We start from the raw sequence: 15,062 nt of genomic DNA on the forward strand, positions 1-15,062 counted from the left end.
CAGGCAAACAAACTGAGAAAGCTTAACACAAGCTTCCCAACCAGAGTCCTTTCTCTTCTACTCATGGAGAACCTCCTCTGTCCTAAGCAATAAGAACTAATAGGATAGCCATAGCTTATACTGTTGTCCAGGGCTGGCCCAAGACATTGTGCTGCCTGGGTCCAAGAATGAAATGCCCCCCTCCCCCAAAAAAAAAAATTAAAATAATAATGCCCACCAAAAGGCCCCCACATCCATTATTTTATATAAATATAAAATTTAGAAGATATTATATATACTGTTATCTTCTTCCATAACTCACCACCAGACCGGTCCACCAAACACCCACTGTCTGTCCTCGGTCCTCCTGTCACTCCCGTGTCTGCCGCAAGCCACCGCCCTAGAAGTTCCAGCCTGCTCTGCGTGAAATGGAGTGCGCTGGTCTCTAACCTCATTGTGCACACCATGATCACTTGAGGGACGTTCTCCAGAGGAAACGCTCTGCCTCCTCATACTCTTGCACTACAGATGGCAGTATGAGATGAGGAAATGCCACTCGTAACGCGCCGCACGACCCAGCGGGACCCATGGTAGGGCCGGCCCTGCTGTTGTCTGTCGCCTGCCAACAGAAGAACTCTTGTTGTGGGAGGCTATCTGCAGCAGGTAGCCACAGTATTGTAAAGCAGCGCATGCTATATGCCAACAGTTGGGTATGGTAACTACAGCCAGTGTTCACAGCAACTTTGAGGCTATAAATAGTGGACAGAAGAACCTCTGATTACCCCATTAAGGAATAGACACATTCTCCTTCCTGGCAACGTAGCATTCTAGCACCTCATTGTGCTAAGCATAATGAGAGGAAGATCCTTGGACTACCTCCTTAAGGTATTGCTGACAGAACCTCCAAATTAGTGATAAGATGAAAGTGACAGCATTCACAGCCGTTTCAATATTTCAGTATGGGATCTACTGGGGAAGTGAACTTAAGGTCGCAGAGTGCATAGCTCACATTCATCCCCACTACACCATGGAGCGAGTCTTGAAAGTGATCTTTTACATATTCTCCATCCTGACCACGCAACAATTGAATGTGGTTACACACAATGTGAGGGAGATCCTGTCTGCCTCTTTAAAGCAGCTCTAACATTCCTCCAGCCAGCACACATAAATTCACACACAAGACAGAGTCAAACTGACCCCACTTGATCAGGTCTATTCGAAGTGACCAACTGATGAAAATGTATTCCGTCCTGGCCACATGCATTGCTCTCTTCTTTTAAAAATAAATAGATAAAAAATAAAGAAAAACAAAAATTCCTTCTCAAAAAATCTTCAGTGCTTTGAGGCTGGCGGCAGCTTTAGACAAAAATACCCCAAGCTTTAACACAGGCAAAGTAGACCTGGATGTGCATGTACTCCCAGTGAGGGCAGCAGAGACCCAATTACACACAGTGAGTGTATTGGCCACAGAGGAAAAGGAAGCCAGCCGCACCTGGAGACTGCCCCCACTGATTAAAAGCGTCCCAACAGCTCCATAGTTATCAGAGGAAGCCTGGGCTGGCCCCCTCCCCCCGCACTAGAGCATGCAAAACCACTATCTCTAGCGAACTATAAGAGCCAGCAAGCATGTTTAGGGGGGAAAAATACAGCAAAAAATCACCAGCCAGCTTCATTATCATCAATCATACTGTAACAATAACTGGAATACGGCATATGTGGCAGTTTTTAACTGTCAAGTAATGGTATCAGTATGAAATGCAGTAATTTATACTGCAATGTAACTTACCCCCAGCACCAAGGGGAACCCACCATCGAGGGGGATTTACAGTCCATAAGAGGGGGTCTTCTTGCCTAGGAGAGGCTGAACCTCGGAAGGCCACAAGGAAAGGTACATTTTTATTTTTTTTTTAAGGTGTGCGGAGCGAGGACGAAAAAAGAAAGGTTTCCTAGAGGAGACAGCCGCACTTTAAAGGCTAGTTAGAGGTTGTCTTAAAGGGGTCAGAGGGGCCGAGCTGACCCATAGTAGGCTGACATGAGGAGGTCCAGGAAAGGAGCGTTTACAGGCAGAAAAAAACCCCACCAAAGGCGCATTTTTGAGAGTAGAAGCAGAAAAACGCTAGACTCTTTAAGCGTATGTGCGTTATTGCATTCCAATGGCCAGAATAAATTAATATTCTGGCCAGTAGAATGCATTTTCGCTCAAATGCTGTATGCACCAAATGTAATACACGGCTTTTAGCTTATTTTTTAAGCTGCATTTTAATGCCAGCAGTTCTAGTGTTTAGAAAGGCTTTTACAGACGCCCTGTGTGCATGCCTCAAAGCAGTGAAGCCAGAAGTTCAGCATAAGAGCCAGGCAACAAGTCTGTTCAGGAGAACGTTAGCAATGGCAGACTCTTTAAAAGGTTTACTTAATTAGTTGAACTGTGCTAAGAGGGCTACTTACCAGTGGGAAAACAAACACCGAGATCAAGTGTTCAGCTTGTTCAGGGCTAAAATCTGGGAGCTTGTCAAAGGCCTCAAGAACCTCTTTGGACCATTGAAAATCTTTAAATAGGAAAAATATTTTTTTTTATAGTTTCCTTCAGAAATAAAAAACATCAAATTGACCTTTTAATTGCTAGTAACCGGTGCATGTCAAGATGGGGGTCATTTTTCCAACTTCAGTTTTATTTAGGCATTTGACCAAAATGAATGAGTCCCCTTCTTGCAACTGGACTACCTACGTTTTTGTTTACTGTACAGTATAAAGAATCTGCTATATATATATATATATATATATAGAGAGAGAGAGAGAGAGAGAGAGAGAGAGAGCCCGCAGAAATGCTGTGACACCATTAACACTTTGTACTTCCCTTTATACTTATAATTATGGTACTGAGATTTCTGTTAAAAATATCTCATCAATGGAGACTCCCTAATGTGCAAATAGGAAGCCAGCTTGCAATCCAAGCTGTTTTTGATAGCATTGGCCGTTACAGGATTAGTACACTTATTCTTTTTGCCCCCTGAAAAAAAAAGTTTGGCTGCCCAAGATCAGCTTTCATGAGAAAAGCTGGCTGCACACAGTACAGTATAATTGTTCAATTTCTTCATACTGTTTTACTAATGCAAATGTGAGGACCTGCCTTAAAAATCTATTCAATCTTTAGCCAATCATGAAAGCTTTTGCACTTCATACAATACTGTTCAAACATTTTAGTGACTTTAGAAAAAAAGGCGTAAAGTAAAGCTGCTTTCAAAAAGAATGAGACAGTTAAAGGAGTCGTATGGGTTTTTTTCCCCTTAATGCCCCTTTCACACTTGTACGACTCCAAAGTTCCGCCAACTTTTACCCAACTTTGGATGGGAGCAACTTGGGTACGACTTTGGCTTTGACCAGTTTTAATGGACAACTGTTGCACACAAGTTGCATTGTAAAAGATTCAGGTACAACTTTCACGCAACTTCTGAGGGTTATATTGAATTCTCTGGCCCTCAAGTTGCCTGAAAGTCTGACCAAAGTAGAGCATGAACTACTTTGAAGTTGCTGCAACTTTAAGTTGCGCATATATGAATGGTATAATGAAGAATAATCCGTGTTAAGGATGTATATAGTTGGCTGCAGCCCACCACCTATATATAATCCTGTTAGGGATATATAATAGATATAGTATTGAGGGGGAGGTGAGTGGCGCTGCCTGGTGGTCCAAAAAACGGAGTGATTGGTAATAAATGGTAGTTAATTAATGGCAAAAATAAAATAAAGGTTAAAGGTGTCCTCATACAATAAATCTATAGTAGCAACCAGATAAATAAACAACACCTTGTATCAACTCAATGATGCATAAATTATAAAGTGACCAATGTGCATACAACCTTGGCAAAAAAATATATCACCCCACAATAGCTCGATAATAGACTCTTGATCATCAAAAAATGTTGGAAATAGAACAGTGAAAAACTGAATAAGGTGACTAGTGTTAAAGTGACTTAGTGCAAATAGTTCAATAATCCAGAGAAGAGACACATATAAAGGTGACTCAGTGCTAATACAAAAAATTCATATAAGTACAGGGTAGGATCTGCACTGACTGGCTCCCAGTGGCAGATGTGTCCCTCATCACCTCTGCAGACAGGAATTCTGGTGTGCATCAGCGGATACCTACATAAGCCACATCCTCTAAACTACGGAAAGCTTATTACCTCTGCTGGGGTTACCATATCCGGTGAGTGCGGTCCTGGGAGTGAGGGGAGCACGAGTGATCTATCACTTGCACCAGCCACGTTTGGAGATTATCAAGAACTTTTTATATGTGCACTTATATGGACATTTTTATATAAGCATGGAGTCATCTTTATTTGTGACTGGTTCCTGGATTTGCACTGAATCACTTTTTTTTATATTATTCCTATATGTACATATGCACTTATATGAATTTTTTGTATTAGCACTGAGTCACCTTTATATGTGTCTCTTCTCTGGATTATTGAACTATTTGCACTAGTCACCTTATTGAGTTTTTCACTGTTATATTTCCAATATTTTTTGATGATCGAAAGTCTATTATCGAGCTAGTGTGGGGTGATATATTTTTTTGTCAAGGTTGTATGCACATTGGTCACTTCAATTAATGCATCATTGAGTTGATACAAGGTGTTGTTTATTTATGTGGTTGCCACTATAGATTTATTGTATGAGGGCACCTTTATTTTATTTCTGCCATTAATTAACTACCATTTATTACCAATCACTCCGTTTTTTGGAACACCAGGCAGCGCTACTCACCTCCCCCTCAATACTACTGCATATATGAATGAGAATCATTGGAAAACATGGAGAAATACATGTCATGCAACTCTGATGTCCACAGTTGCATGACAAGTGTGAAAGGGGCCTGAATCATACTTACCTAGGTGGATACATCCTCGGTTCCCTAAAGGAGTGATCTAAACGAATGCACTACCAGGTGTGTATGATGATAAAGTGAAACAGATAACAATAGGAATAAAAAACAGTGCAAAGAATTATATAATAAATAAGTACACAATCGGTACATAATTCAGTAAATGGAGCGGAGCTAAATCCCTATATGAGGATAAAATACAAATGTGTAAAACATCACATAATCAATACAATAAAAAAAAAAAAAACTGGTGTCTCTTCCCCAAAAAAACATTCACCATATCAATACACATGTACAAATACAGTAAGCATATAGTGTAACACGTGAATATAAACCGTGAATAATTTTATGCAAACAACATAAGTAATAAAAGTGAGAACCACTTTGAAAATTTCACACAATATAGTGTTATAGAAATTCTGTGTAGAAATGGTGAATCAACATAGAAAAAAGTTAACAAATGAAGAACTGTGATCTGGTGATATTCCAAACAAAAGTGCAGTCAGGTGATCAATCTAAACAATCCACCACCATGTGCAATGGCCGCTCACCTTAAAGTAGAAGATAATGCGCTTTAATAGGATCACATAAGACCTCATGAAATGAATGTCACTCAGTGACAGATAGTAATCACGAGTTATGAAACGCTTGTCACAGCACTTGATGCAAGTCCAGATGATGAACTGACATTGGAATATGTTAAGGGCAAGCTTGTGGATGAATATATGCGTAAAATAGAAAGCATTAAAAGTGATGGTGCTTCTGTCGCAGACTTTATTTCTGGACATGAAATCCTTCTCTTCATTCACTTTCTATCATCCCCTGGACACCAGCTAAAAATCCAAACAGTTGGAGGTCCGCACTTCACAGGGGATAGTTCCATAAACAGTCTGCTTATGGGACTATCCGACTCCTGTCACAGGCGGAATGATACCAAATGCACTCCGCTTGTGATAGGAGCAATGCAGGAAGTATCGGCTCTGCAAGCACATGCTTCCATTAGCATCGGCTCATGTCACACTGATGCTTGGGAATGGTGGGTTGGGAACCAGCCAGCAGTACCCAGCCATACCTGCCTGGGAGGACAGCAGTAGCCAATACTAGGCTTTATTACTGTGTTAACTGGCACCAATACTAGGCTTTATTACTGCATAAACTGGCACCAATACTAGGGGTTATTGCTGCATAAACTGGCACTAATACTAGGGGTTACTTCTATGTAAACTGGCACTAATACTAGGCTTTATTATTGCTTAAACTGGCACCAATATTAGGCTTTATTGCTGCATAAACTGGCATCAGTACTAGGCTTTATTACTGCGTAAACTGGCTTTAATACTAAGCTTTATTACTGTGTAAACTGTCACCAATGCTAGGCTTTATTACTGCGTAAGCTGGCATCAATATTAGGCTTTATTACTGTGTAAACTGGCACCAATACTAGGCTTTAATATTGCGTAAACTGGCACCAATACTAGGCTTTATTACTGCATAAACTGGCAACAGTACTAGGCTTTATTACTGCGTAAACTGGCATCAATACTAGGCTTTATTACTGCGTAAACTGGCACCAATGCTAGACTTTATTACTGCGTAAGCTCGCATCAATACTAGGCTTTATTACTGCATAAACTGCCACCAATAGTAGGGGCTATTACTGCATAAACTGGCACCAATACTAAGGGTTATTACTGCGTAAACTGGCACTAATACTAGGGGCTATTACTTCGTAAACAGGCACCAATACTAGGCTTTATTACTGCGTAAACTGGCGCCATTACTAGGGGTTATTACTGCGTAAACTGGCACCAATACTAGGGGTTATTACTGCATTAACCGATGCCAATACTAGGGGTTATTACTGTGTAAACTGGCACCAATACTAGGGGTTACTACTGTGTAAACTGGCACCAATGTTATGCTTTATTACTGCGTAAACTGGCACCAATGCTAGGCTTTTTTTACTGCGTAAACTGGCACAGATACTAGGAGTTATTACTGCATAAACTGGCACCAATACCAGGGGTTATTACTGCGTAAACTGTCAACAATACTAGGAGTTATTACTGCGTAATCTGGCATCAATACTAGGGGCTATTACTACGTGAATTGCTTTAAACTATAAAGAAAAGCTTTTGAGAGTTTTCCTCTTAAGGAATGAAGCAATACCTGAGGAAGAAAGGAAAACCGTTGAAAGATTACTTAGTCTTACTTTACTATGTACATACTTGTCTTGCATTACTATTGTATTTTGTAACCTTATTTATATATATACTTATTTCGTTTTTTCAGTGTTATGATTTAGTGGTGAAAATTATAAGTGCCCCCCCCAGTTTTGACTGTGCCCCCCTATATATGTCCCTCCCCTATATATTGTTCCTAGAGTCGACAAAAGATTTAGTTACATTTCAGAAAAGCAGACTTTACCTTGTTCAAAAGGTTGCAGAGATATGGAAATCTGGAGTTCAGGAAAAGAGAACGTGTCGGTCTCGTCATACTCTACTGCTGTTCTAAGATAAAGGCCATGGTGGTTCTCATCATCCTCCACTGGATTCATCTTCACTAACAGGAATAAAGTAGCATGGAACAACTCATTTTTTTAAAAAAATCGGTATTGTATTTTTTAAGACAGGTGAAATAATATGTTTACACATTTCATCTGTTTTTATAATATTTAGAGGTTCTTCAATGTTTAATTAGAGGAATATGTAAACGATATCAGTTTGGTGTTGAGAATTGTATCAGTGTGTATTAATGCTTTAAAAACCTTGTTTTTAGTATTAATTTATGTACATGGAGGCAACCATCTTTACATCATTACAAAGGGTCTGCTTCTTGTTTAGTGATGCTTTAACGGTGCTTTTATGCTCCTTTCCCCAGTCCAATTCTATAAGTCAACAATTCCCATTAAAAACAACACACTCCCTGTGTGGCAAATATCCTAACACTAGATAAATTGAACCTGTTATACAGATTACTTGCCAAACCTACTTCTTTTGCCTTGTAATATTCACGCTCACTGTGGTTAAACTTAACCACTTTAAGACCGGAGGATTTTCCTGCTTAACGTCCAGGCCACTTTTTTCAACTTGGCACTGCGTGACTTTAACTGCGCGGTCATGCAACGCTGTACCCTAACTAAAGTTACGTCCTTTTTTTCCCACAAACAGAGCTTTCTTTTGGTGGTATTTGATCACTTCTGCGCTTTTCATTTTTTTGCAATATTAATAAAAAAGTGTGAAAAAATTTACATTTTCTACTTTGACAGTTAAAAAATATTCAATATATTCAATTTTTGTCATATATTTAGACCAACATGTATTTAGCTACATGTCTTTGACAAATAAATTCTCAATGAGCATATTTTTAACCACTTTAAGACCGGAAGATTTTACCCCCTTCCTGACCAGGCCATATTTTGCAATTCGGTACTGCATTACTTTAACGGACAATTGTGCGGTCGTGCAACGCTGTATCCAAATTAAATTTATGTCCTTTTCCCCCCCCCCCACAAATAGAGATTTCTTTTGGTGGTATTTGATCATCTGTGCGATTTTTAATTTTTTAAAAAAAGAGTGACAATTTTGAAAAAAAAAAAAACAATATTTTTCACATTCTGATATATAACATTCGCCCAAAAAAATATACAAATCAAAATTTTTTAATATTTTAGGCCAATTTGTTTTCTGCTACATATTTTTGATAAAAAAATCACAATAAGCGTATTTTGATTGGTTTGCGCAAAAGTTATCACGTTTACTAACTACGGGAAAGATTTGTCATTTTTATTGTTTATTTTTTTTTACTAGTAATGGTGGCGATCTGCGATTTCTTAGCGGGACTGCGACATTGTGGCGGACAGATCGGACCCCTAACTGACATTTTTGACACTTTTGGGGGGACCAGTGACATTACTACAGTAATCAGTGCTATAAATATGCATTGTTACTGTAATAATGACACTGGCAGGGAAGGGGTTAACACTGTTGGTGATCAAGGGGTTAAATGTATGCCTCATGCTTACTGACGTGTGTGGGGGATGGGGGTTGTGTGACACAGAAACAGATCGCAGGTTCAGCTGTGCTGAATCCTGTGATCTGTCCCTGCCTGTCACAGAGGAGATCTGCCCTCTTTGTTTACACAAGCGGGCGGATTTCCTCAGTCTTTCCCCGACGATTGGGGAAGAGAGGCGGTGATCAACGCCTCTCCTCCCCTGGCCCGACTCCCGCTGTGTCTAAACACAGCGGTAGCGAGCCTCCAGCGCCGCGCGCGCCGCCGAGAGAGGGAGGTATCTGGCAACGTAGGCCTACGTCGCCAGACCCAGCCGAGCCGCTCTGCTGCAGTAGCAGCAACGTGAGTGGTCAGCAAGTGGTTAAAGAATAACTCCACTTTTGTTGAGAAAGAAAAACAATCTCCTCTGGGTGATCTATGTACATTGAAAGGATTCTAACAAACTTTGTTTCAGATTCCTACCTTTTGTTAATCTGAAGAAATAGCTGTTTGTCTGTGTCCATGTGCAAACGTAATGTGAATGAGAGTGACTTTATATGTAACAATCACCTGCTGCACTTGCAGGATTCTAATGTGTAAAGGGGCATGGTCCCTTTAGACTTGATTTCCCTTTGGGAGCATCACACCAAAACTTTTTGTTGTAGAGGATGCTTAAAATCTGACTTGTATCTTAGTGCAGACTTCTGGAAAAATCAGTAGGCCAATCACACAAGCAGGAAATTACATTTCTGTGTACACCATCTGTGTATTTCTGTGTACACCATCTGTGTACAGAACACCTCAAGATTTTCAGATTTGAAAAGAAAAGGTAATTTTTAATAACATTCAATTACAACAAGACTTGTGTAGCAATTGTATATGCTACATTATTTTTTTTTATTAGCTATTTTTTTCCCCATGAAAGTGAATTTACTGTAATCTAGCCATACACTGATAGATTTTGTTTCGTTTAGCTGGCCAATAGTATTCTGATTACCCAAACAGAGACTCCATCTGATTTATTGCAGCCACTGATTGACCAGCAATTTTTGGCCAAGGTCCTTCAATTTTTTTTAGTAGAAGGAAGTCGGGTGGGATGGGGACATTAGGGACCCCACTTAGTGAATTTCTATCAGTTCACCAGGAACTGGACGCAGTTCGATGAGTGTAGGTTTCTTAGCTTCCTACCTAAGTTTGGCAGGTCATATACCCCAAAGATAATGCTTTGTCCTAAAGAAAAAAAAAATGTATACAGTATCTCACAAAAGTGAGTGCACCCCTCACATTTTTGTAAATATTTTATTATATCTTCTCCTGTGACAACAGGATAGGGGAGCTGGAGCTGCTGATGTTTGAGGAGGACTTAGATTTTGTGGGGATAACTGAGACTTGGTTTGACAGCTCTCATGACTGGATGGCGACCATTAATGGGTATTCCCTTTATCGCAGGGATAGATAGGGTAAAAAAGGGGGAGGGGTATGTCTGTATATTAAGAACAGTATACAGGTAAATATGAGGGATGATATTAATAATGGAGCTATGGACGAGGCAGAATCCCTATGGGTAGAGCTTCAAAGGGAAGGCACAGTGGGGAAGGTAATATTGGGCGTATGCTATAGGCCCCCCAACCAGAGGGAGGAGGGTGAGGCGGACCTCATGTTACAGATAGGATTGGCAGCAAGGATGGGAAATGTCATTATAATGGGGGACTTTAATTATCCGGATATAGACTGGGCAGAAGGAACCGCGCACTCAGCCAAGGCTCGGCAGTTCCTAAATGTTTTGCAGGACAATTTCATGGGTCAGATGGTGAATGCACCGACAAGAAACAATGCGGTACTTGACCTACTGATTACCAACAATACAGACCTGCTCACGGATATAGAAATACGGGACAACTTAGGGAACAGTGACCATAGGTCAATTGGTTTCAGTATTAATTACTGTAATAGGAAACACAAGGGTAATATAAGGACACTGAATTTCAAAAGAGCCAATTTCCCTAAACTGCGCTCGCTGCTAGAAAATATCAAATGGGATAGAACCCTGGGAACAAAGAACACGGAGGAAAAATGGGAGTGCTTCAAGAGCATACTTAACAAGGGGGTGGGCCAGTGCATTCCACAGGGAAATAAATTTAAAAGAGCAAAACTAAACCCTGGGTGGCTAAACTCCAACATATAAATGTATATTAGAGCTAAAGAAAAGGCTTTCAAAAAATACAAGACTGAGGGTCATTGGCAGCATTTAAGCACTACAAAGAGTGTAATAAGAAATGTAAAGATGAAATCAGGGCGGCTAAAATAGAACACGAGAGACATATAGCGAAGGAGAGTAAAAAGAATCCCAAGAAGTTCTTTAAGTATATAAACAGTAGGAAAGCGAGGCCAGAGCACATTGGCCCCATAAAAGATGATAAAGGAAAAATGGCCACTGAGGACAGAGAAAAGGCGGAAGTGTTAAATAATTTCTTTTCTTCAGTCTTTACAAAGGAATCGGGGGGCTACACGAACCTTGCTTGTAAGGCCGAACTAAATAATACACCTCAGGAAGTGCCGCTATGGCTAACAGAGGATAGACTTAGAGCTAAACTAGAGAAACTTAACATAAATAAATCCCCGGGACCGGATGGCTTGCACCCGAGGGTTCTTAATGAGCTCAGCCAGGTGATTGCCAGACCATTATTCTTGATCTTTAAGGATAGTTTACAGACGGGTATGGTGCCATCTGATTGGAAAAAAGCCAACGTGGTACCAATATTTAAAAAGGGGCCGAGATATATCCCGGGTAACTATAGGCCAGTCAGCCTAACATCAGTAGTCTGCAAAATTTTGGAGGGGATGATAAGGGACCACATACAAGACTTTAGTAATGAAAACGGTATTATAAGTAGTAATCAGCATGGATTCATGAAAAATCGTTCGTGCCAAACCAATCTATTAACCTTCTACGATGAAGTGAGCTGCCACATAGATAAAGGTAAGCCTGTGGATGTGGTGTATCTGGACTTTGCAAAGGCCTTTGACACCGTTCCCCACAAACGCTTACTGTACAAACTAAGGAAGGTAGGTATGGACCATAAGGTGAGTACCTGGATAGAGAACTGGCTCCAGGGGAGAGTACAGAGGGTGGTGATTAATGGGGAGTACTCGGATTGGGCGGGTGTGGAAAGTGGGGTCCCCCAGGGTTCTGTCCTGGGACCAATCCTGTTTAATTTATTCATAAATGATCTGGAGGAGGGGATATCGAGTACAATCTCAGTATTTGCAGATGATACTAAATTAGGCATGCCAATATCTTCTATGCAGGATGTGGAAACCTTGAAAGCGGACCTGAACAAAATAACGGGGTGAGCAACTACATGGCAGATGAGATTTAATGTTGAAAAATGTAAAGTAATGCACTTGGGGGCCAGAAACCAGAAAGCAAGCTACTCACTAGGGGGGGAACCTCTGGGTGAGTCTAGGATGGAAAAGGACTTGGGGGTACTGGTAGACAACAGGCTTGGCAGTGGCATGCAATGCCAAGCCGCCGCAAGCAAAGCCAACAGAATACTGGGTTGTATAAAAAAGGGGATTCACTCCAGAAATAAAGAGATTATTCTCCCGCTCTACAAGACTCTGGTCCGGCCACATCTAGAGTATGCTGTCCAGTTCTGGGCACCGGTCCTCAGGAAGCATGTGCTGGAACTGGAGAAAGTCCAGAGAAGGGCAACAAAAATAATTAGGGGAATGGAGGACATCAGCTATGAGGAAAGACTACAAGCACTGAACCTATTCTCTCTGGAGAAGAGACGATTGAGGGGGGATATGATATCAATGTACAAATACTGTACTGGCGACCCGAGCATAAGGAACAAACTATTCAGAGAAAGGAGATACAATAAGACACGTGGCCACTCACTAAAACTTGAGGAAAGGCGGTTTAACCTTAAAGTGCGTAAGGGGTTCTTCACTGTAAGAGCGGTAAGGATGTGGAATTATCTTCCACAAGCATTTGTATCAGCAGGGAGCATTGATAGTTTCAAAAAATTATTAGATGGACACCTTAAAGACCACAACATACAGGGGTATACAATGTACGGTTAAAAGCAAACACACACACACATCATAGGTTGAACTGGATGGACTGATGTCTTTTTTCAACCTCACTAACTATGTAACTATGTAACTATGTAACAGTGAAGAAATTACACTTTGCTACAATGTAAAGTAGTACAGCTTGTATAACAGTGTAAATTTGCTGTCCCCTCAAAATAACTCAACACACAGCCATTAATGTCTAAATCGTTCTCACTCTCTGATACTGGTCACTGGAAGTTCAACGTGGCACCTCATGGCAAAGAACTCTCTGAGGATCTGAAAAAAATAATTGTTGCTCTACATAAAGATGACCTAGGCTATAAGAAGATTGCCAAGACCCGGAAACTGAGCTGCAGCACGGTGGCCAAGACCATACAGCGGTTTAACAGGACAGGTTCCACTCAGGACAGGCCTTGACATGGTCGACCAAAGAAGTTGAGTGCCCCTGCTCAGCATCATATCCAGAGGTTGTCTTTGGTAAATAGACGTATGAGTGCTGCCAGCGTTGCTGCAGAGGTTGAAGGGGTGGGGGGTCAGCCTGCTAGTGCTCAGACCATATGCCACACACTGCATCAAATTGGTCTGCATGGCTGTCGTCCCAGAAGGAAGCCTCTTCTAAAGATGATGCACAAGATAGCCTGCAAACAGTTTGCTGAAGACATCAGACTAAGGACATGAATTACTGGAACCATGTCCTGTGGTCTGATGAGACCAAGATAAACCTATTTGTTTCAGATGGTGTCAAGCGTGTGTGGGCAGCAATCAGGTAAGGAGTACAAAGACAAGTGTGTCTTGCCTACAGTCAAGCATGGCGGTAGGAGTGTCATCAGGGCCGGCGCCACCTGTAAGGTGACCGAGGCAGTCGCCTAGGGCGCAACTCAGCAGGGGGCGCTAGCATCCTGCTTGCTGCACCGTCCACAATGAGTATGCTGGCAGGGCGGCGCCCCTCTTGCTATGCTAACCTGTATGTGACTGTCGGCTTGGTGACGCCTCGGCTCGGCTACGTCATCATCATGTCTGTCACAGTCTGTGTTGGTGTGTGACAGACAGCGTGAGTCTCTCTCCTTCCTTCTCTCTGTCTCTCTGCCGGCGCATGCGCACTAGGTTTCCCCTGCCGATGACGCCACCCGGTGGAGGAGACGGGGTGGGCGGGCGCATCGCATCCAGCAGGACAGCAGGAAGGAACATTTTGAATCAGCGCAAGAAGGACCCCAGTCCTCAGATCCAGGAAGAAGGTAGATCCAGCTGTGCAGGTGACAAGTGCTGTGGTATCTCTATTCTCTAAATGGCAGACTGCCTATGTGTCCTCTCCTCTCCTGTGTGACTCCTCCTTCCCCCGCCGCCAATTTCATCCTTACACAGCAAATAGAAGACAGAATGTCCGAGCATTTTCAAAAAGCTTGAGATTTGTTACTATGGGCGGTCCTAGCAACCAATCATCTGCCTGTTAAATGGAAAGTTGGACAGCTTCTGCCCTCTGCTCGGACATGCTGCATCCTCGGTCTTCTACCTGCAATGTAAGGTAAGGGACTCAGAAAACCCATTCACCTGCTCCTCTCCTCCCCCTCCCTCCTTCCATGGCCTCTCCATTCTCTGCTCTGTGTCACTGTGCTAAGGTGACAGCTCGGGAAGTGAAACTGTCCTAGGTGGAGAGGATCCATTCCCCTCTGTTCTGTCCTCTCCACCTTCAGCATGTTCTCTCTCTCTGTCTCTGTCCTCACCTGGCTGCCCCCCCCCACCTTCTGTAGCTGCAACCTCCCCCTCTCCTATCCACCTGGCTCTGTCTCCCCCCCCCCCACCTGGCTGTACCCTCCCCTGTCCACCTGGCTCTGTTTCTGTTTACCGGGCCCTGCTATCCCACCTGTGGACCCAGGGCAGTCATGGGGGCCCCTGGGAAGGATGGTGGGAGCTCCACGGACATCCATCCGCTGAGCCTCCCTCCTAGGCAAAGACCAGGAAGTGACGGACGTATATGACGTCACTTACTAGACCGGCGCTTTCATTCTACAGAAGCTGTGCTCAGGAAGCAGTTTTAAACATTTAAAGAGCCACATATAAAAGCAAAACATTTTAGAGCCCCCCCCAGACCCCCCCCAAGACACACATACAAACAAAAATGCATGCG

At 42.3% G+C, this 15,062-nt stretch overlaps 1 protein-coding gene across 1 annotated transcript in view; it reads right to left on the reverse strand.

Annotated features, from left to right (window-relative positions):
• Nucleotides 1-7,422, reverse strand: part of LOC309559822 (uncharacterized protein) — a 38,017-nt gene extending 30,595 nt beyond the window's left edge. The window contains exons 1-2 of the mRNA XM_082263256.1: nucleotides 7,292-7,422; nucleotides 2,425-2,525 (exon numbers count right to left, since the gene is read on the reverse strand). Coding sequence (XP_082119382.1) covers nucleotides 2,425-2,525; nucleotides 7,292-7,421 — 231 coding nt within the window. The 5' untranslated portion in view covers nucleotide 7,422. The remainder of the gene's footprint in view (nucleotides 1-2,424; nucleotides 2,526-7,291) is intronic.
• Nucleotides 7,423-15,062: the final 7,640 nt, after the last annotated feature.

Source organism: Pelophylax lessonae (assembly GCF_965119305.1).
Source record: "Pelophylax lessonae genome assembly, chromosome: 7".
Lineage (NCBI taxonomy): Eukaryota > Metazoa > Chordata > Amphibia > Anura > Ranidae > Pelophylax > Pelophylax lessonae.